Source organism: Capra hircus, chromosome 12 (assembly GCF_001704415.2).
Source record: "Capra hircus breed San Clemente chromosome 12, ASM170441v1, whole genome shotgun sequence".
Classification (NCBI taxonomy): Eukaryota; Metazoa; Chordata; class Mammalia; order Artiodactyla; family Bovidae; genus Capra; species Capra hircus.
This window is the reverse complement of record NC_030819.1, coordinates 16,934,068-16,957,517: the sequence shown is the minus strand read 5'-3', so window position 1 is coordinate 16,957,517 and position 23,450 is coordinate 16,934,068. Positions and strand designations below refer to the sequence as shown.

Sequence of the window (23,450 nt, the reverse complement as noted above, 5' to 3'; positions counted from 1 at the left end):
CTATTTCCCATGAAGTGATGGGACCAGATGCCATGATCTTCATTTTCTGAATGTCGAGCTTTAAGCCAACTTTTTCACTCTCCTCTTTCACTTTCATCAAGAGGCTTTTTAGTTCCTCTTCACTTTCTGCCATAAGGGTGGTATCATCTGCATATCTGAGTTTATTAATACTTCTCCCAGCAATCTTGATTCCAGCTTGTGCTTCTTCCAGCCCAGCATTTCTCATGATGTACTCTGCATATAAGTTAAATAAGCAGGGTGACAGTATACAGCCTTGACATATTCCTTTTCTTATTTGGAACCAGTCTGTTGTTCCATATCCAGTTCTAACTGTTGCTTCCTGACCTGCAAACAGATTTCTCAAGAGGCAGGTCAGGTGGTCTGGTATTCCTATCTCTTTCAGAATTTACCACAGTTTCTTGTGATCCACACAGTCAAAGGCTTTGGCATAGTCAATAAAGCAGAAATAGATGTTTTTCTGGAACTCTCTTGCTTTTTCCATGATCCAGCGGATGTTGGCAATTTGATCTCTGGTTCCTCTGCCTTTTCTAAAACCAGCTTGAACATCTGGAAGTTCACGGTTCACATATTGCTGAAGCCTGGCTTGGAGAATTTTGAGCATTACTTTACTATAGTGCTCAGTTAAGCATTGGCTAAGTATTTGTAGGGTGAATTGTCATGCAGCTTAGTGCTTGAGGGTTTTTTGGTTAGTAGGTCATTTTCTTTGTATTTGGCACCTTAAAGTCTTTTTGCTTGTCTGTTAAAAATTGATCGGACAGTTTAAAGCTTTGAGCTATAGGAATCGATTTATATTCTTATATTACATGGTCAATGTTATACCATATTGTATATACACTTGTAAAAACATAATTTTTATATCAGTCAAATACCTTCAGTTACAGAACTTATGTATATGGAGAGACTTGGTGCAGTGGAAAGACCGCTAAACTGAGAATCACTGTTAGTAACTTGTAATAAGATCTTGTTATCTTCCACCTGCACTTGTGCAACAAGGAAGTTGGACTAGTTTTCTCCAAGGTTCCTAAAAGTCTAAAATGCTGTGATTCTAATTATGACCCTTTAGGTGGAGTTGCATGTATAGAGAGCTATAATTTATAAAACCTCTTGCTGTTGTTTCTTTTTCTATTCTCCCTTCCTCTTCCTTCTCTGTTATGTGAAGGGTATTCTTTGAAATTGGTGGAACGGAAGATCTCAGGAAACAGGAATTTTTGAGGAATGAAGATTGTTTTGTTAAATTTGAAGGTCTGAAATAAATTAAGTACTGATGGCATATATATTCCTTTCTACATATTTAATCAGTTCTTTTTCCAGTAACTAAAGCCAAGTCTTAACAATATCTGTATTCTCTAACTTTCACATATTATTTTCATATTTATAATATATTGTTATCTAGAAGCTCTGATGTATTGAAATAAAAAGCATATCCTTAAATTCATGACAGTGTAGTAGTATCACATATTTGAAGATAATTCCTTGTTAAAAAAATTCTCATTTCCTGACCATTAATGAGACTTTAAAGTATTAATAGCCTTTCACCTGCTTGGTGATGAGCTCATTAACTGTGCCTGATTCCTATGTAAAACCTTATTGCTGCCATGAACTATGAAAAGATTAGTAGATTAGAAAAATCTCAGTGTTGAATGTTGCTTTGATTATACGTTCTCCCCAAATTAATGTTTGAAGAATTATTTTTCAGTCTTCCTTTTTTCTCTTTCAGTAATGACATAAACCATCAGATTTTTTTAAATGGTGAAAAGTATTTTGTAGGTTTTTTTTTAGAGCAAACAAAGAAGATATTTAAAGCACAGAAAATGAGTTTTATGCAAAAGAAATTTGCTGTCAGATAACAAGAATTAAATGTAATTTTGTATATAAAACATTTTCAGTATTGTCTTTTTATATCATATGCATATATTTCCTTTTGTACAGTTGGTATATTTTATTAATTGCTTAAAAGTGTTAGTATCTTATTATTTTGAGTAATTTTGTTAGCAGTATTCATTTCGTTTTATAATTCTATTGGGCAATTAGCCATTCAACACCATTCTCTGCAATTCAAGTTTTGTTAATATTTGAGGTACTAATTGCATCAGCATACAATGAGCATGCTGTGCTGTAGTCTTTTGTTTCAAAAACAATGAACATGCATTTTTGTCAAGAGGCTTATTTCCTAGGCTTACTGAAAAAGGCAGCAAGACAAAAACTCAAGCCAATGCCTGTTTATGATGTGGTAATTTAAAATGAACACATAATTTAAAATGAAGTATCAAAAAGTATATTGATGAAAATATAATGGTTAAATTCTTATTTTATCTAAGAGAAAAAATGGAAGTGATAAAATCTCAATACATCAGAGCTTTTATATAATAAGCCCAGATTATATAATTGCAAGCTGCACATTTCAAAAGCCTTATTTCTGAACTGCTTATTGATCGTATATTGAATTATTATTGAAAGTCTTCAAATATTTAACAGAAACTTGAGTCCTTGCTACTTTCCCCCAGAAGCTGTGCCTTAAGAAAAACAGTATAAATGTCAGCTAAATTAAGACAGCAAAAAACCCAATGCTGTGGTATTCTTAGCAAAATCATCTTGTCCCTTTTAACTACTATTAATGAAATGCCCAAATGTAAAGTTTTAAGTCCTCCAAATTTGAATCCTGTCTAGATAAGTCCCTGTCTCAGTGACAGACAACTTACGAATGTTTTTCCAACTTTTTATTAGGAAAATTTTCAGTTATACCTACAAGTTGAAAGCAGAGTGCAACCAGCATCTGAATATTCTTGACTTATGTTTAATGATGTTAATATTTTGTTACATTTGCTTTATGTTTGTGTGTGTGTGTGATTTTTGTTTTGAACCGAAATGAAAATAAACTGTGGGTGTGTTGAGCAATTCACCATATTTCAGCAGACATCTCATAAGAATAAGGACATTGTTCTCCATAAATATTACCGTAACAATACCATCACTGCATCTAAGAAAATGAACGATTTATTTCCACAGTTATCTCAAGAAATGTCTTTTATTTATTAAAAAGTTTTGTGTTTTCACTTGAGGAAAAGGTCAAGACTAGCTGACATGCAGTGGGGGCAGTCTGGAGTTGGGAATTGGGCCCATCATAATCCTGTATTTTAAGCACACTTTGTGTAGAATCAGACTCTTCACTTAGGATTTTCATGTACCGTCTCCTTTGTTCCTCACAAGGATTCTGAGTCAGACAGGGCAAGTGTCTTAAGTTTTCTACTGAAGAAACACTTGTAGAGAGGTTAAGTGTTGTATTTATATGATGAGTCCCAAGGTTATAAGACTTGCCCCTCTAATTCTCCTATTGTCTTTATTACACATGGCGTTTGAGACTTCACTCTCCTACCACACTTATGGTGGTAGTGAGTTTCTCTTAGGTCAGAATCATAGTTTTAGATCGAGAAGGGATCTCAGACATCATTTAGTGTTTCTCAAAGGGAGTGCTATTGGCATTTTGGGTAGGAACAGGTCTTTATCATGGGAGACTATGTTGGGTTGCATGAGGTTTAGCACTGCCTCGCTTCAAGTATGTTCTCAACTGCTATGACAGCAAAACTGTCCCTATACATTGTCAAATGCTCTGCAAGAGGGTGCAAGAGTCAGGCACTCAGTCGTGTCCGACTCGTTCCAACCCCATGGACTGCAGCCCTCCAGGCTCCTCTGCCCGTGGGATTCTCCAGGCAAGAACACTGGAGTGGGTTGTCATTCCCTTCTCCACAAATGCTCTACAGGGGAATAGAATTACCCTGGATTGAGAACTATTGATTAGTGTAATCACGTTATTTTAAAGAAAGGAAAAGGACACCTTGTATTCAGCAACCATGCTGAGTGTATAACTTAGTGCTTGCATTGGCTCTTTGCTCTACGTATTATCTTCATTTTTTGGATGGAGAAAGTGAGTGTCATTGCTTATGTAACTTGCCCAAAGTCATATAGAAGGTAAATATTGGAGCCAAGATTCAAGCACAGGTCTGTGTGAGGCCAACAGTTTCCACCCCCCAATACATTATGTAGATCTGACCCAGTGTAACAACTCTTATATCCCTGTAATTTCTATTTTTCTGCTTTGAGTACCTTTTAAAGGAATAGGACAGTCTTTTGAAGGTGTTTGTCAGCCATAGTTTTTCTATATAATAGTTTCCAAAGTTGAATGCTCCATATTTAAATATAACTCAAATAAGTAATTTTCAGAAATGTCACCATGATGGTTCATACAGCATTGTGAATGTATTTAATACAGAGCTGTACACATAGAAATGATTAAAATGATAACTTTTGTGTTGTACACATTTTACCACTGCAACAAAAAATTTTTTAGTATTGCTCACTTACTTGAAAATTTTGGAAATATTTAATTGAAATTCAGGATTTCAATGAAACCTTTCTAGTCATTTGTGGTATTTCATAGAACTTTTCTTATATTGGAGTATAACCGATTAACAATGTTGTGATAGTTTCAGGTGCACAGCAGAATGACTCAGTGTACATATTTTCATAGAACTTTTATAGTGATTCCTTTGGTTGGTTAAATACAATATTTTTACCTGCTTTTTGGCTTACAAAACTTACTCCAATATACATAAGGATTTGGATTGCTGAGGCAATAAGAACTAAACAAAAGAATTCTAATTTCAAATTGATTGTGTGACTAAAACAATGAATACATTTGAGAGTTTTGCTTTGACAGTGCAATTTTTTTTTTCTTTGAAGTGGTCATGAATCAGACGGAACATAACCTGACAGTGTCCCAGATTCCTTATCCACAAAAGTGGCACGTGTTCTATGCAGATAAGTACACATGCAGAGAGGGCAATGAGGATTCTCAGGTGGAAGATATCCCATTTGAAATGATGTTACTAAACCCGGATGCTGAAGGGAACCCATTTGATCATTTCAGTGCTGGAGAATCTGGTAAGAATATGTATTTAGATATCCTAAGTGTAGAAAAAGATTTATGCCCAAGAATCTTCATGTTGTGTTATTCGAATACTGAAAAATTAAAAACAACTTGTGTCCAACAGTAGAGAAATGGTTAAATAAACCTTCTTATAGAATTGTAACAGCTGTACTATTAAGTTTAAAAGCAGAACTGGAAATTTTATGTTGTATGATTTCAATTATGTTACTAAATGCAGAGAATCAACAGAAAGAAGTACAAAAATATGAACAGATTGTTTCCATACTTTGGCTATTAGGATTATGGATAGTTTATAGTTTCTGCATTCTAAAATCTGTTTTTATGATAAGCTAGCTTAATTTTTATGAACAGAAGAATGTTGATAAACTGAGCAGTCTAAATTGGCAACCCAGTGATTAAGGAGGATAGAAACTCCATTACTTCATATAGCTGTCCTTCACTAGGGTATTTGAATATTTTTAGGAGTTGCCTTCTTTGGAGCTTGCGTCCATTTTAGGAATGATCAAAATTGATGAAGTTTTCTGAAACCAAATCTACTCCCATAAAATATTTCATCAGAATTTTAGGTTGACAGAATTTGAAGTTCTGACTCAGTTCTTAGTCCTGACTCCTTCTGGTCTATCTTCTCCTGTGACTGATTTTGATTTGATACTTTAACAGTGTGTTTAAAATCTGTCTTTCTTTTGCTCAAGTGGGGAATGTTACTTTGGTCATGTCACCAAGAGTATTTAAATGAACGGGAAAAATAATCTCACTATAATATGGATTTCCATTAAGCATGGGATTCTTTGCAAGGCTATTATGTGGGGATTGATTTTTAAAAGGTGCCGTAAGTACTCAAAAGTATTCATTGCTAGGTAGCTGGTGTAACTTCCAAGGATCTCATCATTTCTTTCTTTAAATATCTAGATACCTTAAAATCTGAATAATTCTACATTGAGGGATTAATTCATTAATTCTCAACCCACCGCTGTGGGTTGTATCTGGAGAGCTTAGGGAAAAATATAGATGTCTGCCCCCAGAGACTGAGATAGACTTGATTTTGGAGTGGAAGTGAGGCATTTAGCTTATTCTACTGTGCAAACCCACTTATCTAGAAGTCCATAGTCCATGTTGTTTTAGAAATGTGTTGGTTTTAACATAAAGCCTGCAGAAGGTTTCTTCCTGGTCTGTAGCCTCAGGTATAGAATTTGTTTCCAGGGAATAATTAGGTTCAGTTTAGAAACTTTTCATCATTTGACTAATTTTCTGCCCTGAGTAGAGAAAATTGATTTGCTATGCTTTTTACTCAGAATAGACTGTTAAACCATGTATCTTAGAGGTTCAAATTAGAATAACCTGATGCAAAAAGCTGCAATTAATGTTACATGTTACTCTGATTAAATTTTATAGTTTCCTTTCAAACCAATTAGGTATTTTATGTATCTACCAGACTTCAATTACTCCTATATTTTACAGACATAGGAACTTAGGGGTTTTTTTGAATATTGACTAAGGCAAGTTTGATGCTATTTGACAAAACACTACATAGGAATATCATGTCTCAAGGTAGAATAAAATAAAATCGCCTCTTAAAAAATTAGAATCCTTGTTAATTACTTGTAGTTGGTAGAGACCAAAATCGCCTCTTAAAAAATTAGAATCGTTGTTAATTACTTGTAGTTGGTAGAGACCAAAAGTTGCACAGAATCCTGAGAGTTAAAGCATCATTGTCTAAAGTAGACTTGATTTTTCTTGGAATAATATTACATGCTCTTCCACATCTGCCATCTCACTGTCTTTAAGACTTCAGATATGTTTATTATTTTCTCTTGTTCCTTTTTTCCTCTCTATCATCGATCTTACTTTTAGCTCTGTAACTTTAATGGAAAACTCTACTGCAAGTAGTATAGACAATAAGGAAATTAATTCTCTTACATAACGATAACATCTGCGATTTCTTCAAGGCAGTTTATTTAGCATTTCTCTACCTCAAATCCTCTGACTGTCAGCTTTGTCAGCTCCCTCATATTCACGGTTAACTGCAGTTATCTGGTCCTTGTATCTAGACAATGGCCGAATTCAGCGTCTCTTTGTTAAGAGCAAGGAAACTTTTCCCAGAAGGTCCCTCATCACATTTCATTGGCCAGAACTCTACACATGACCTTGTTATCTAACATGGTAAGAGAAATGTTAAGTGAAGGTATCAGAAAGGAGATAAAGGCAAACCAACAAGTCAAAGGGTTAGGGTTAGGCATACATCTTTGGGCAAAGAGAGTATTGGAATTTCTCTAATTGGTTTAGACTCATCAGGAGGTATCTTGAGACACCTGCGGGTGGGATGGACCTTGGGTTCTGAGACCGCAGACATCACTGGTAGGCCAGGCTGTTCCAGGGGCTGCCCCATGACCTGTTGACTCTCTCCCTCTCTTACCCTCTTTTCTCCCATCTCCCATCATTTAGCCAGAGGTAAATTTTTTTAAAGCTGTCCTAAAAGTTTTCTTCCCGGTGAATTTTGCTAATGCTTCTTCCCATTAAGTTTGCCTTAAAATCTACTCATTCCCTTATAAGCCTTTGTCACCCATTGCACGGTGATTTAAGAGTGTTTTTCTTCTTTTGTGTATAGGCAAGACTTAATACCTAGTATCCACTTGTTTTAAAATTAGATTTTAGTTTCAAGGTGAACATAGATTGCTTTCCTCTGAGGGACGTTGGCAGAACAAAGTAAAGTTGAAGAGGAAAGAAACAGACTTTTTTCCTAGAGGTGGTTTGTTTAAAAGAACCCTGGGTGCAAAAGCAGAGTTTTATCTTTAAAGAATCAGAGTCAAGGTAAATAATTTATGCAGAATGCAATGAGCAAAGTATAGGACAAATGTCCTTGTTCAAGTTACTTAATATATTATCTCAATGAAGTAATTTCTTGGTTACAGTGTTAGCTTTTTATGGAAAATATATTTAGTCTTTTCTGAATAATCTGAAAACATTTTTTGCTAGTGACGTATGTCTTATTTTCAAAAGTCCTTTCCTCTATTATTCTGGTCGCCGTTGTTGTTTAGTCTGAGTCATGTCCAACTCTTTGTGACCCTGTGGACTGTAGCCCACCAGTCCATGTTTCTCAGGCAAGATTTCCCATTCTTGCCTGGGAAACCCCACGGGATTCTCCAGGCAAGACTGCTGGAGTGGGTTGCCATTTCCTTCTCTGGGCATCTTCCCGACCCAGGGATTGAACTTGTGTCTCCTGCTTGGCAGGCAGATTCTTTGCCACTGAGCCACTTGGGAGGCTCACTATTCTGGTTACTCAATAAACAGTCTGAGAATGTTCTTTTTCTAGTGCATTTCTAACCTAACAGAGCCTGGAACCTTAACTTGTAATGAATATTCTGTAAAGTATTATAAATAAATAAAAACTTAAGTAGAATACCATGTTTCTTTATACTGAGAAGGAAAGACAAAAACAGATTTAGAACACAGGATAGCATCAAGACTTTTACTGACCCACAGTTATAATGGTGTGCTTAGTTGCTCAGTTGTGTCTGACTATTTGCAACCCCGTGGACTGTAGCCCACCAGGCTCCTCTGTCTATGGGGATTCTCCAGGCAAGAACATTGGATGGGTTGCCATGCCCTCCAGGGGATCGTCCCAACCCAGGGATCAAACCCAGGTCTCCCGCATTGCAAGTGGATTCTTTACCAACTCAGCTACCAGGGAAGCCCACAGTTACATGTTTAGCTTATTTTCTGCCTTGTTCTATTATTCTAACAATCGCAGGCTTATGGTCCTATTATTTCTAAAACTAGAATACTCTACTTCTCTGTGAGGAATTTTAAAAGAACATACACCCATTCTGTTATTTGAAGTTCCTGAAGTCTGAACGTACTTTCTCACCTGTACTAGGGAAGTGGACGAACAGCATTTAGGTACAAAGAGCAGGAGAGACACCCAGTGGCTGAAAGACTTTCTGTTTTCTCCTAACCATGGCTAAAACATGACTGAGATTGAACTGTTTATTGAGTATTTTTCCTACTATTTGTATCTCCTGAATTACTTTTCCAAAATGATTTTCCATATAATGGAAATATTTCCCTCTGTTGTTTGAAGTTTATCCCACATGAGAAATTGGAGCACGTTCAGGGGTCACAGCTGGATGAAAGTGAGTGCAGTTTAGACTATTCATTCACAGATTCAATAGAGACAGCTGTCTTCATAGCCACTGTCACGGTGTCCAGTGTTATTTAGATAGAATATAAAAGCCCTAATGTTTGGGACTAACTTTCAGTGTAACAGAGTATATGTAAACTGTTAAACTCAGAGCTTGCCCTGGTTTGTTATAAAAATTTTCTGAAAGTTCTGAAAACGAAGACACAGTCAAAAGATTCCACTTCACACAGAAAAGCGAGTGTTTATCTTGAGAATGTGTGCAGACCATCCTGAAAAGTTGCCGGTAGAAACTAGAGGTCACTAAATGCCTAGCACCATTTAAAAAATTCTGCACATTTACTTTGTTCTTGTCTTTACCAGCCAACTCCCTTTGCTCATTCAAAATTTCTGCTCACGCAGAATCTTTATTTGAGTATGGCCTGGCTTGATGCCTGTGACCTGCCCTAGCATCAGTTCTTTCCAACTTAAGTTTTTCTTGCTTCATCCTTTCTGTGTTTTGTGGTTTAATGTCCCAAGAGAACATGCTTAGCCTCTTACCTTTGAGAACCAAGTGATGCTATTGCCCAATGACTAGTCTTTGGATTGGTAGCCATTTGGTCAGGTGTTTCAGTTTCAGTCGCCTGTGGAGTGGAATCACGTGGTCTCCATAGGTTTTCCTCTTTGACAGAACGAAAGCCCTTTCCTTCAGAAGGAGGCTCTGGTCATGACACATACTGTGATCCTTTGTCCTAGTGGAAATTTAAGGCTTCCATCCATCCCAGAACTGTGGCTCTCAGGCTTTAGCTGCATCAGAGTCACTGAAGGACTTTTTCAAACCCAGAGTGCTGGTCCCCACTCCAAGGGTCTCTGAGACCCTAGATGCAGGATGAGTCCCAAATGTGCATTTCCGACTAGGTCCCTAGTGCTGGTGCTGCTGCTGGCCCAGGGCTCACACTTCGAGAAGCATGGTCAGGGTGTGTAAACTATTATTGACTGACTAAGTCTATTTTTAAATGTCTTACAGAAGAAACCCATTTTGGGGGTAAGAAACATATGTAACTGAATGTTGAAATCATTGTTTTTTCAAACAAAACTATTATTTTGTGGTTAGTCTGTGGGCTTATTTCCTGACCAGTAGTTTTTTTTTTTTTTTTAATAGATTGACCTTAGTTTAAGCTGTGCTCTCAGAGTTAAGGCTTTATTCCAGAGTAGAAGATTATTTATGTTTCAACGGGTTTTCCTTTTTTTCTCTTGCAAAAGTAAATAAAGGCTATGATTCCAATTAAAAGACAAGTTCTGAAAATATGTTGATGGGAAGATTTGAAAGCAACCCAACACTGTAACTGGCTTGTTCCTTTCTTCTCTTCACAGGGTTACATGAGTTCTTTTTCCTCCTAGTCCTAGTGTACTTTGTGATTGCTTGCATTTATGCTCAGTCATTGTGGCAGGCTATTAAGAAAGGAGGACCCATGCACATGGTTTTAAAGGTTCTGACAACTGCATTGCTGTTACAAGCTGGTTCAGCTTTCGCTAATTACATTCATTTCTCCAGGTAACTCAAAACCATTAAAACTGTGTTCATCATTGTGTCTTATTAATCATAATTAGTCCACCAAAGTTATATTTGCTTTGATTATGAATAATTTTGTTCACATTTGTAATTTATGCTAATATTCTCCTCTTCAATTCCTCAGTTACTCCAAAGATGGAATAGGGGTACCTTTTATGGGAAGTTTGGCAGAATGTGAGTATCTTACTAAGCATTTCTTTAAAACATAAACTTGCTATCTGCTTCTTGTATGTTTTCCTTTTTCATCACTTATTTTCTGTCATAATACAGTTCTTTTTTTTTTTTTAATCTGAGGTTGATTAGATTTGGCTCAACTGGAAATAAGATTACAGATTTAGTTTCCACATATCCTGTTTAGTTTCTGTAGGGATAGATAATGTGTTTAGCTATTCATTGTCTTTAGAGCATATTTATGCCCTTTCTGTCATTTTTACCCTCAATAAAGACTCAGTGAAGGAGGTATGCTTATCCCTATTTTGCAGATAAAGAATCTGGGCTCAGTGACAGAAAATACATTTACAAATGTCAGTCATCTGGTAGATGGTAGAGCCAAGACTTAGACCTAATTTTCTGACCACAAAGCTAAAGATTTTTTTTCCCTTTTATCATCCCTTTTTTGACTTTTTCTCTGTATTTCTAACCTGGAGCCATAGAATAAACCTATAATTGAGCTGACTTCTCAGCTTTGTTCTTTGATTTATAAGAGGAACTCGTATGAGGTAATTTTTCAATTAAGCATGATGGTGAAAAAATAAAATTTCCTATAATCATAACTTTTAAAAGAGAACTTCAGAGGTACATCAGGTCATATGTCATTCTCAGTTCTGAAAAGCAAGTTAAGATTTGCTCTAAAAAAGCAGGTCCTGAATACACAACCATTCTAGGATTTACTTTCCTTATATTTTCCATGTTTCTCTTCTAGTCTCCTCACTCTTTAATAGGGTGTCTTACAGTAATCTCTGTAATCATCTCAGGACCCGCTTGTCCTGATGCTGCCTATTTTAAGATTCTAAAACTTCTATAACTTCTCCTTTTCCTTGTGAAGAGGATGTATATACTGTTACCTCTTGGGCATGACCAAAGGTTGATTCTCTTTCTTTTGATGTTACCAGAACCCTTCTTTGTCCCCCTGTTTGCTCATAGATGACTCAGGATGTTTATAATAGAGTCCTAGAGTTTTAAAGCTGGACAGAACATAGAAATAATTTAGCTCATGCATTTTAGATGAGGAAATTGTGGTCCAGAGAGGCAAAGCATACAGAGGCCCATCAGTACCAAAGCTATTACTAAAATCAAGGACTTTTGAAATTTTACTATAGATAAAACAGTTTCAGGCTGTCTGGCATCTTCACGGTAGGTTAAAAGCAAAAGTCTTTTTTAAAAAAACTATAGTAAATCAACATTGCTCATTTTTGGTAGTTCTGACAACAGGTTCATTAAATGATAAAATTTCTTTTTAAAAAAATTTTTGGCTGCACCACATGGCATGTGGGATCTAATTAATAGTTCCCAGACCAGGGATCAAACTTCTGCCCTCTGCAGTGGAAGTGCAGAGTCTTAACCACAAGACCACCAGAGCAGCCCCTAAAATTTCAAGATTTTTAATTAAATTCCACAGGATGGGGTTTTTTGTGTGATCTGTGTAGTTTGTCTATAATTAGTTACTTTTCCAAGAACAGATACACCGTGTTCTGCCTATCGTCACAGTTACAGTATATTATGTCAATATGTGCATTAGTTAGTACACACAGAAATGAACCAGAAAATCAATGTACCCCCCCCACACCCTGTATTTGTAAAAACAAATAGCAAAAGCTAAGTAGCAACTTATGTAGGTATATTCCTTTGGCTGACTTCTTTAAGTAACTGCATATGTATTTGTAAAATGCTTAATAAAAATAATTAGCATCACAGTCATTTAAAATCTGTGGTGAAAGTAAATTATCCTTGATCTGAAAGGCCATGATGTTTCTCATATTATTGAAATGTGGTGACAGTTCATTATTAGAATTCACTATTACAGATAAATAAGCCTAAATGTAAAGTATCTAGTTTTAATTGGGGTTAGGGTTAGAAAAATGTGTCAAAATAAATCTGAGAAGATCTATTATTAATAGGTTTTTGGCTTGTGACTTTTAATATAAGTATTATACTACAACTAGTTTTATCTGTTTCTCTAAGAATATCTTTGTATAAAAGAAGTAGTTGTAGACATCAAGGTCATAAATGGCAATTTGAAGGAAGTTTTATTTTGTTAAATTGTGATCAAATGTTTGTTCCAAAATCCATATCAAAATACACTTTGATGAAAGGTTATAATTTTTTTAAAAATCAATAAATAGAACTTCTGAAATAAATACACGTGTAAGTGGAGGTAAACACCTGATGGTTGTTTACCAGTAGCGCTGAACTGGGGGCGGTTTCCTTGCGTCCTCTCCACAGCAGTAGACTGCCCCTGAAGTGTGAGTGATGGCCGCCTGGTGGCGCTTCACGCTAATGCATGGAACACTTCATCTGTCTTCAGGACTCAGACACTAAGGCCAGCATAATTGGATGTCACAGAAGCTCTGCGTTTCTTTATCGTCATGCTATTTCTTACTAATAGTTTTAGAAACTATTCTTCACATTGTGATTCAGCCATCAAAAAAACATCAACAACCCAGAAATATGTAGTATTCTCCACACTGCAGAAGTTATATTTTAAATGTGTTTTCATAAGTAGTGAGTTATAGATTGTAGTTAGAAAAACTAAGAAAAATAAGGAACACAAACAGATTTAAAGCTGGCCTTAAAAATATGTACAGGTACCTATATATTTTTAAAAATAGGAGTTTTGCCGTTGTGTTAGCTATTTTCAGAAATGTTTACAAATTTAATGGCAGAATTTTAATTCTTTAGATTATTGAATTTTGGTAGTTTCTTTTTGAAAGTGCCTGTCTTTCGTGCTCAATAAAGTAATTATGTTCTCAATGCAAAAAGGATAAAATTTGGGAATTCCCTGGCGGTCCTGTGGTTCGGACTCTGAGCTTTCACTGCCCAGAGTGTGGGTTCATTCTTCAGTTATGGCCACACACAAAAAAAAGATTTGTTGTATTGCAAAAGCTCAGCTGACTTTGGTTTTCATTTCCCATTAGTTTTTGACATCGCTTCCCAAATTCAAATGCTGTACCTACTTCTGAGTCTGTGCATGGGTTGGACAATAGTCAGAATGAAGAAGTCTCAGAGCAGACCTCTCCAGTGGGACTCTACTCCTGCATCCACTGGAATTGCCGTATTCATGGTCATAACACAGGTGAGCAGTGAAACCAGATATTTCTGTTCTATACTATTCAAAAATGCAGACTTGAACACCTCTCCTGTTAAAATTGAACCCCGGGACCCATGAGAAATTTGTGTTGTTTTATACTATGAGTTTAAAATGTGATAGATCATAAGTGAAGTAAGTCAGAAAGAGAAAGACAGACACTATACAGTATCACTTACATGTGGAATCTAAAATATGACACAAGTGAAATTATCTATGAAGCAGAGTTTGTTCTCAGACATAGAAAACAAATTTATGGTTACCAAAGGGAAAAGAGGGTGGAGGAGGGATAAATTAGGAGCTTGGAATTAGCAGATACACACTATTATGTATTAAATAGATAAACAGCAAGGTCCTACTGTATAGCACTGGGAACTATATTCACAATCCTGTAATAAACCACAATGGAAAAGAATATGAGAAAGAGTATGTACATATGTGTAACTGAATCACTTTGTTGTACATCGGAAACTAAGACAACATTGTAAATCACTTATAGTTCAATTTTTTAAAAACATGGAAAAAAAGAGTGATGGATCAAATAACCTGTTAATTTTCTGAGTGCTAGTATATGTAGATTGTAAAATTTCATTGTAGTTTACCTGAATCTGAGCTTCCTATCAGTGTATTTAAGCACAATATGTTTAATATTCAGTTAGATTCTCATTTTCTAATTAAGAGCTTTCTTTCATATTTTCTAACACTTTGTAAGTACTCAGTATTAAATCAGTCAATTAAAGAATCTGGGATTCATTCATTGGCAGGAATCTACTTTATACATGAAAGAATTCAAGTGAATATCAGATTAAAGAAAAAACCAAAATGTAGAATAAAAAAGAAGGGGATCTTGTTTTTGAACGCAAATACACCCAAAACAAATTTGGTCTCTTAGAAGGGTCCTCTCTGCTCTTGCTTTGTTTTCCTCTGTTGTGATATGTAGACATTCTAGGATCTCTGTATGCTTATATGCAATGGATTTATAACAATTTAGATGAAAGATATAAACATAAAAATTTGTACTGGATTTGTGACCAGTATAAGTTACAGATGAAAATGAAATATACGCTTGGGTTCTATATAGGACATCATAATTTGTTTTAATGCATTAAATAGATTGAAAACCTCAGTAGTGGAGGGTAAAGCCTGTGCTTTATCCATCTCTGTACCTCTAGCACTGTAAGTACCAAGTGATGGTCTGTTGAATTTACATGATTGATTTAGAAAGGGACCATATCATAGGTGTTTATACCTGAAAAGAAGATAATGCTAGCAAGGGAGAGCTAATGAGAAAGAACTGAATTGGAGGTGATTAAAGTAAGGACAAGATCCTACCAACTTAACATTTCTGATCCAGGGTTTATGGAGAGTAATGTTACATCAAGTTCAAGTCTCATTTCTCAGTAGCCTTTTTTAAAAACTGAATTTTCATTGTTTCATTGTAATTTAAATGCATTATCATAAACATACAAATTGAGATTATAACTCTACCTTAGACTTCCTGTGAACATTTGTGAAGACTGTGTTAGACATGGCACTGTTCCTCAACAACAACCAGACTAGGAGGATGAGACAGGCAAACAGAGATCATGTAAATATGTATATCATATTCCACAGGTCACACATTAGCATATGTATGTGAAAATACGGGAGTGCTGAATTTAATTGCTTCAGTTGTGTCTGACTTTGCGACCCCATGGACTGTAGCCCACCAGGCTTCTCTGTCCATGGGCATTCCAGGCAAGAATACTGGAGTGGGTTGCTATGCCCTCCTCCAGAGGATCTTCGCAACCCAAAGATTGAACTCAGGTCTCCCACATTGCAGGCGGATTCTTTATTGCCTAAGCCACCAGGAAAGCATTTGTGAACAATGTGTTAGACATGGCACTAATCCTCAACAACAGCCAGGCTAGGTGGACAAGACAGGCAAAGAGAGATCACGTAAATATGTACACTGTATTTTATAGATCAAGCCTTAGCATACATATGTGAAAATATGAGCATATGAATATGTAAAAATGTGAATCATGGGAAATGTTTATTTTTTTCTGCTTTGTTGGATTATAATTGAAAACCAGAAACTGTATAGATTTAAGCTACATAAGTTGATGTTTTGATATATATACATTTTGAAATGATCACCAAAACCTAGCCAGTTAATATCCATCACCTCATATAGCAGGAGATAATAGTTCTGTGATAGCACTTTTTTGTGGTAAAAAATCAAGTTTAGAAATGCATGTTGAGGAATCAGATGGGTATAATTTGGTGGGGTAGAGGAATAACTCAGTGGAAAAAAGATCGAATATTTGGTCCAAGAAGGAAATTCATCTGTGCCAGAGGAAAAAGGAGTTCACCTAGCAAGAACATAGCAGGAGTAAAATTAGGGTGGAAGATTCAAGAATGAGGAAAGGAGGTGGTTGCTGGTAAACCCATAAAGCCTAAAATCAGATTTAGTAATGGAGTTTTCATCTAAATCCTTTGGAAGCCACTGAAGACTCAATTCTGAGGGCTGAGTTGGTAAATGAATGGAGCACAGAGGACCAATGACTTGTGTGATGCTAAAAATTATCATAATTTAACTGATTGATATTTAGTAAAGATGGAGGGAATGTGGGCGCTGATTTCTACTGAATAGCAATAAACAGAACAGCTTAATCAGGAACTTGCTGAGCTTTTCACTGGTGTAGTAACCACCGGGGAGAAAAGGTGAACAAACACATAAGGAAAGTAACTCTGCCCTGGGCGCCATAGTGAAGTGAAGTCGCTCAGTCGTGTCCGACTCTTTGCGACCCCATGGACTGTAGCCTACCAGGCTCCTCTGTCCATGGGATTTTCCAGGCAATAGTACTGGAGTGGATTGCCATTTCCTTCTCCATGGGATCTTCCTGACCCAGGGATCAAACCCAGGTCTCCTGCATTGTAGACAGATGCTTTACCGTTTGAGCCACCAGGGAATTAAAAATCCACTCTCCTTGGGACTTCCTTGGTGGTCCAGTGGCTAGCACTTACCTTACAATGCCAGGAGTCCGCCTTCAATCCCTGGTCATAGAGCTAAGATCCCATGTGCCTCTTGGCAGAAAAATCAAAATATAGAGCAGAAACAGTATTGTAACAAATTCAGTAAAGACTTTAAAAATGGTCCACATCAAAAAAAAAAAAAAATCTTAAAAAAATCTACTCTCCTTTAACCAGAGAGGTTAATGTGGAAAAAAAGAGTGAAATCAACAATTCAGACTTGCTAGTTTGTGGATTATAAAAGATGCTGAGATATTTGAAACTTTATCCTGAGATAACAGGCTTGAATGCAGAACAGTTTGATTCATAATAAGGTGTTAAAGTAAGAAAGACTGATTTAGAAGAAATTTTGTGCTTACTCTGTTCCTCTTTTCAACTTATTTTCATCATAAGAGATGTGTTACTTGAATCGTGCTAGCAGTAGTATTTTTTATCTCTGATACATGGTCTCATTTGATAACAAGCCCCTTCCTCCAGCTTAGGGATGTCAGTGAGGGGAAAAACTGCCCATACTTCATCAACACCTTATATAGTTAGATAAATCTTAAAACCTCTTAGGAATGAATGTACTGTTTCGGGGGATATATAAAAGAGTTGAGTAAAGAACTTTATTGTAAATAGATAAGACTTTTTTCTCTAAAAATATTTATTTATTATTATTATTATTATTTTTTTTGCAGAGTATTTTGCTACTTTGGGAACAGTTTGAAGAAACCAGTTCTCACAGTCACCATTCGCACCACAGCTTAGCAGGGATCCTTCTTATCGTTTTAAGAATTTGCCTAGCATTGTCCTTAGGCTGTGGACTCTACCAAATCATCACAGCAGAGAGAAGTACACTCAAAAGGGAGTTCTACATCACCTTTGCCAAAGTATGGGTTTGCTTAGAAAATGACTTCTTTGCATTGTCGACTTTATTCTGCATTACTGGGAAGTTAGTATGCAACCCTATGCTAATACTTCGTAAACTTCTATTATGTGCCAGGCACCACTCTTAAGCCCTTTATGTGCTTCAGCTCATTTAATCTTTACAATTCATGAGCTGCAGATGATACTATTCCCATGTTATAGAGCCCATGGAACAGTAGTTTCCATGTAATCTTTGGCAGGACAGTTTTTGCTTGAATTGTAATTTCTCGATCAATAGGGATTTTACATTCTTTTCTGTAGTATCAGAACTTTTTAATAAAAAAATAGATTGCTGTTTGCATTTCTCAAAAAAGCAGTTTTTAATTGACTATGAACTGTTTACTCCCAGAATTATGCAATGTTTTATAATGAACCATGAAGAGCCATCCTTCAGGGTAAGCAGAGGGAGCCAGGAGCCTGAGTACATGCTAACACTTGAGCCGTTTTGTGGCATCCATATGAGATCATGTTGACTTCATCCCCCCTTTCCATGTCCTTCCTATGCCAGTGAGAGCTAAAGGCAGATCGATTTTTTTTTTTTCTGTACCCATTTAATAAAGGAAAAGATCAGGAGAGAGGTTGGGGCAGTCACGTTACAGAAGCCTCCCTCCTTGGAAGGTAATGCTTTTGGTATACAGATGGAGAGAATCCATAACCCATCCTCTCGGCAACTCTAAACCGCATTCTGACAAGCTGTTTGGTCACCCACCCTAGTCCACAGTCTCAGAAGAGTGAGGCTGCTATGGACAGAGGGCCAGGACTCCTTCTTTATTCCTGATGTGGAGCTTTGTCAAGCTGCTGCCACAGGCCTCTTGTGTATCCAACAGGCAAGGATATGCCTTTCACTTAGGAATTCTTCACAGATACAGTAGTGCCTGTTGTCTGAAACGTTAGTATGTACTTCAGTTGTATAAAAACTAAAATTTTTCTTTTCAGTGTTTTAAACAGTACCAAAATTTTTCTTAAACTGAAATTTTTATTTTTATATGTTTTCATATAACTATTTGAATAGGTTCAGACATCCAGAAGCATTTAAAGAATAGCAAACACATTCTCACCTCTCTCCCATCTATGCAGTTATCACCTCCTTACATAATCACGACTATTAGTTCCTAATTTATTTTTCAGAGAATTAAAAATATATGTTATTAAATATTTTATATTTTCCTTTGCATTTATACAGATAGTAACATACTAAACACATATTTATACATCTTGTTTATTTTTCTTACAACATCAAGGTATTAACCATGTCAAGAGCTAGTAGTATTAATTTATTATTTTACTTCAAATTTAATTTTGGAAAAGGATATTTTGCCATGTTCTAGGAAAAATAGAAAATAGATATTTGAAAATAAAAGTGTTAAAAAGTTTCCCATTCCTACTTTCCTAATTCCAGCATCTTTTGTACTAAATCTCAAACAAGTAGCCACTGTTAATCAGTTTTTTGTGTTATTCTTACAGAATTTCATGTATGTATATGAAACTATGAATGAATATTCTTATGTCTTTTATAGAAATATTGCACATTTGTACCTCGCTTTTCTCAATTATTGATTTGTTACTTGTTTAAACGTGTTCATAGTATATCAAAATGTGTATATGTGAAAGGTGGAAGACTTTAAATACTCCTAAAAAAACCATCCATTTGATTAGAAACAAAGTATCATTGTCACAACAATAGCAAACTTATTTCTATCTTTTGTTGCAGTTTCTACTGTACAGGCCAATTGAGATCAATGAAGACCTCCTAAATAGGCTAGTAATGTTTTCTGTCTGGTACATTATGAAAACAGAGGCACAGCTGTGCTTATTCAACGTATTTTTCATTTGTTTCAGGGCTGCATCTTGTGGTTTTTGTGCCATCCAGGTCTTGTGTGCATTTCTATCATTTTTGATGACTACCAAAGAAATAAGGTAAATAATATACGTGATCAAATAGTTTTATTTCTAGTCTTTATTGGGAAATTAAGTAGGAAAAACCTATTTGTCCACTCAGTAGTTTCTTTGGATTCTGCGAAATAAAACTTGGAAACAAAATATTAAACCAGTGAGTATTTCAATTTAGTTTATAAGCAAAATGATGGAAAAATAGCTTTTGTTATTTCTATTTTAACCTATCTCATAGTACTATTTTATAAATTAACTTGAATATATAAACACAGCTTTGTTAAGAAAATTGATTAAAAATATTCACTGCATAATGGTAAATATCAAGATTGCTTTTAAAAAAAATCAGTCTAGTTGCTTTAACACCCTGCCAACTGGAGTGCCATGCTCAAGTATGTCACATTTTGGTTGCATTGATACCTAACATCTTAGGTGAATGACTCCATCATTTCAAAGTGGAGTTCTGCCAGGAGCTCTTTACAAGCAATGCCATATGTGCTTAAACACAGAAAACACAGAAGCGTTTCTTGACCCTGAGGTATTTACAGAGGGTAAATAGGTAGGAAGTTAGTCTACAAAGACAGAGAAGCGACCTGAGAATTTCTGAAAGAGCTTTTAGAGTACTTATCAAGATTCAGGTAGGGGCATCCTTTATTCCTGTTACTAGATTAGCCAGGAGCCTGATTTTTCTTATTACTTTCTTATTACTTATTACTTTTTGCAGTGCATGCACCCTGAGGAGAGAATGGTTTCATAAATTATTTTTTTGTGTCTTATTGTGACATCTATAAACTGCTAAAAGAGTTTTACTTAAAAAAAAAAAAAAAGAGTTTTACTTTTGAACAATTACAGTCCTGAACATTAGTTGTATTTTTCTATTGAAAATTTCTTTTTAAAAATTTACCCTCAGTAAAGATGGGGAAGATATAATTTTTTATTTATATATATTTACTTAAAGTATATATAAGTTTATGTGTGATGTTTATGTATGTATAAAGTATATATAGGTTCATGATAAATTGAATACAGTTTCTCTGTTTTTGCATGCAGTAAAGCGTTCCCTTTCTTTTCTTTTCAGATCATTACAATAGGTGTTATCCTTTGCCAGTCTGTTGCCATGGTCATTCTCTACAGACTCTTTCTGTCCCACAGTCTGTTCTGGGAAGTTTCTTCACTTTCCTCAGTAACACTACCACTGACCATATCATCTGGACACAAAACTCGGCCTCACTTCTGATACTTGCTTTTCTCTAAGGAAAAGTGAATTGATTCACCAGAGTGCAATAAGGATCCAAATACAGTGACTTTTTTTTCATACTTGTGGTATGAAAAATTGAACAGAGAAAGCAGAGCATGTTATATATATATAACTGCATTTAAGCAGTACCAAACTGAAAACTGAAAAAAAGGTAACAAATGTTTTGAAATATACTTAATAAACTTTCAAGAAAGACCATTGTTATAAGGTGATTTATGCAGTTTCCATATGGAAATAAAGCTGAAAAGAATTGTTTGATATTTTTATGAGACTCACCACTTAAAATGCCTCATCCTACATCAGTAGTTAACTCAGGATTGATAGTCCAAAAAAAGTGATCAGTTCAATGATTACTTACTTATATGTAACTAAACTAAGTCCACTTATGAAATCAGTGTAATACACTGGTTAAAAACTGCTTCTTTCTATGCTTTAAGAAAAATGCATTTCATATTGGAGTTTAAAGGTATTGAAAATTAAGTTACTTCAGAAAATTAATATAAAATATATTTGTAGTTAAGTGAATAAGCTTTTGTTTGTTTGTGGATGGGGTTATTCTCCATTTTCTTATATTACTTTTGGCTCTCTAGTTAGGATTTAGCTTGATTAGCAAAGGGTTTTTGGCAGATAATTTATGAAAACTTAGATACATTGCAGCGGTTATACAAAGGATTTTAAAATCTGAGCACTTAGGTGAAGGGACAAGCAGGTTAACATGTTTAAAAAGAAAGAAGGAAAAAGTACTCTATGATATGGTTACTAAAATTTTAATCCTGATATAATTCATTTCTCTTACATTGAATCCCCAATCATAATTAAGCTGTATACACAGATTAAATTAACAGAAGCATTTCACATAAATGTTGGTTTCAGTCATCAACTACCCATGAATTCCTGCCCATGGATACTTAATCAGGATTAAATTTTCTATGAATAATTGAAAAACAAAATACTCACTGGATTTGTTATAATCCGTGTTGGCACTGGATTCTAAGTGGTTGCCATCTTGAATCCTTTGTAATAAAGCCATATTTTTTGCGAATGATGCCCTGGTATTGAGTATACAAATACTCTATCAAGTGCCTGTTAAAAAAAATTGCTAAATAGTTGTTAGCACTTGCAGTATAAAATGACTATTCCCATTAAGAGTCACTGATCAGAAATTATTCTGTCTTACAAGTCCTTCAGGCCTTTTCATTTTTACCTCTGGCTATTTTAAAGATTTTTTTTTTAAAAATCTACTTTCAAAGGTGTTATGTTTTTAAGCAAGAAATAGTGCACTGATCTGGTAATTAACCTCTTTTAATTAAATAGTTAAAGTAACATAGCAGAACTTAAAAAATATCTATGATTTTGTCTTTGTTTTTCCTTTGCATCTAGTCTCATTGAAAGTGAATAGTATTCTGCTTCATTTTAAAGGCAAAATACATGTGTTCGTGACTAGCAAAATGGCAGAGTGACAAAGTTCAACCTGCTCATTAAATCATCAACAGCTCTTTGTAAATTATTTAATAAATGAGAGCTACATGTTGAGACTAGAAAGTCCACAGTGTATTTTAGGTTTATGTGATCTTCTGAGTGGTCATGACCTTTTCTTTTACCACATCTCACTAATAACCCTAGTTATTATCTGTTGTATTCAACTGAAGTGCAGTTAATTGAGCTGAAAAAAAAAGACTGAAGCCTTTTCAAAAGTTTTGTTAACTTGCAACAATGGGAAGAGAATAATCTTTGTGTTACCTACACAAAGAACATGGAAACTGTAATCAACATGTATGAAATACATTACTGTGCTTGCATTTATGATGCTTGAGCAATTTATTTTTTACTTTTATTTTTTAATTTCTGGTTGACTTTACTGATAATTTATTTTGTTACTCAAGAGCCATTGTTAAATGAAGGAAGACAGTTTGTTAATAAATGTATAAAACAGCTGTGAATAAAGTTTAGTAATCTGAGTTCAGAATTCGTAGTTCATAATTCATGACATGGTATCCCCTGTTTTTTCTCTTCCTGAATGTTTACATGGAGATTTGTTACCACAGTTTACAGAAAGATAAGTGTATACTGCAAACTAATTAAAGATCAGAACTTGGCTACTTTTCTTTGTCAGATAATGCTTTTTTTTTTAAATCTATGTTTACATTTTTTCTTGGAGAAGTTGAATGGTCTTTCACAGCGTTTTTTTCCCAGAAACGTTTTCTTTCTTCATGTAGGAGGGTATTGTGTGCTCAGATGCTCAGTTGTACCTGACTCTTTGTGACCCTCTTTGTGCAGCCTTATGGACTGTAGCCCACCAGGCTCCTCTATCCACTGGGATTCTCCAGGCTAGAATAGTGGAGTGGGTTGCCATTTCCTTCTCCTGGGGCTTTTCCTGACTTAGGGATCGAACCTGTGTCTCCAGTCTCCTGCACTGGCAGG

The 23,450-nt window shown here is 35.4% G+C and overlaps 1 protein-coding gene across 1 annotated transcript in view; it reads left to right on the top strand.

Moving 5' to 3' along the window:
• The window catches only part of GPR180 (G protein-coupled receptor 180), a 28,635-nt gene extending 5,506 nt beyond the window's left edge, over nt 1-23,129 (top strand). The window contains exons 3-9 of the mRNA XM_013968320.2: nt 4,759-4,959; nt 10,455-10,635; nt 10,778-10,827; nt 13,788-13,945; nt 17,653-17,844; nt 19,721-19,798; nt 20,850-23,129. Coding sequence (XP_013823774.2) covers nt 4,759-4,959; nt 10,455-10,635; nt 10,778-10,827; nt 13,788-13,945; nt 17,653-17,844; nt 19,721-19,798; nt 20,850-21,008 — 1,019 coding nt within the window. The 3' untranslated portion in view covers nt 21,009-23,129. The remainder of the gene's footprint in view (nt 1-4,758; nt 4,960-10,454; nt 10,636-10,777; nt 10,828-13,787; nt 13,946-17,652; nt 17,845-19,720; nt 19,799-20,849) is intronic.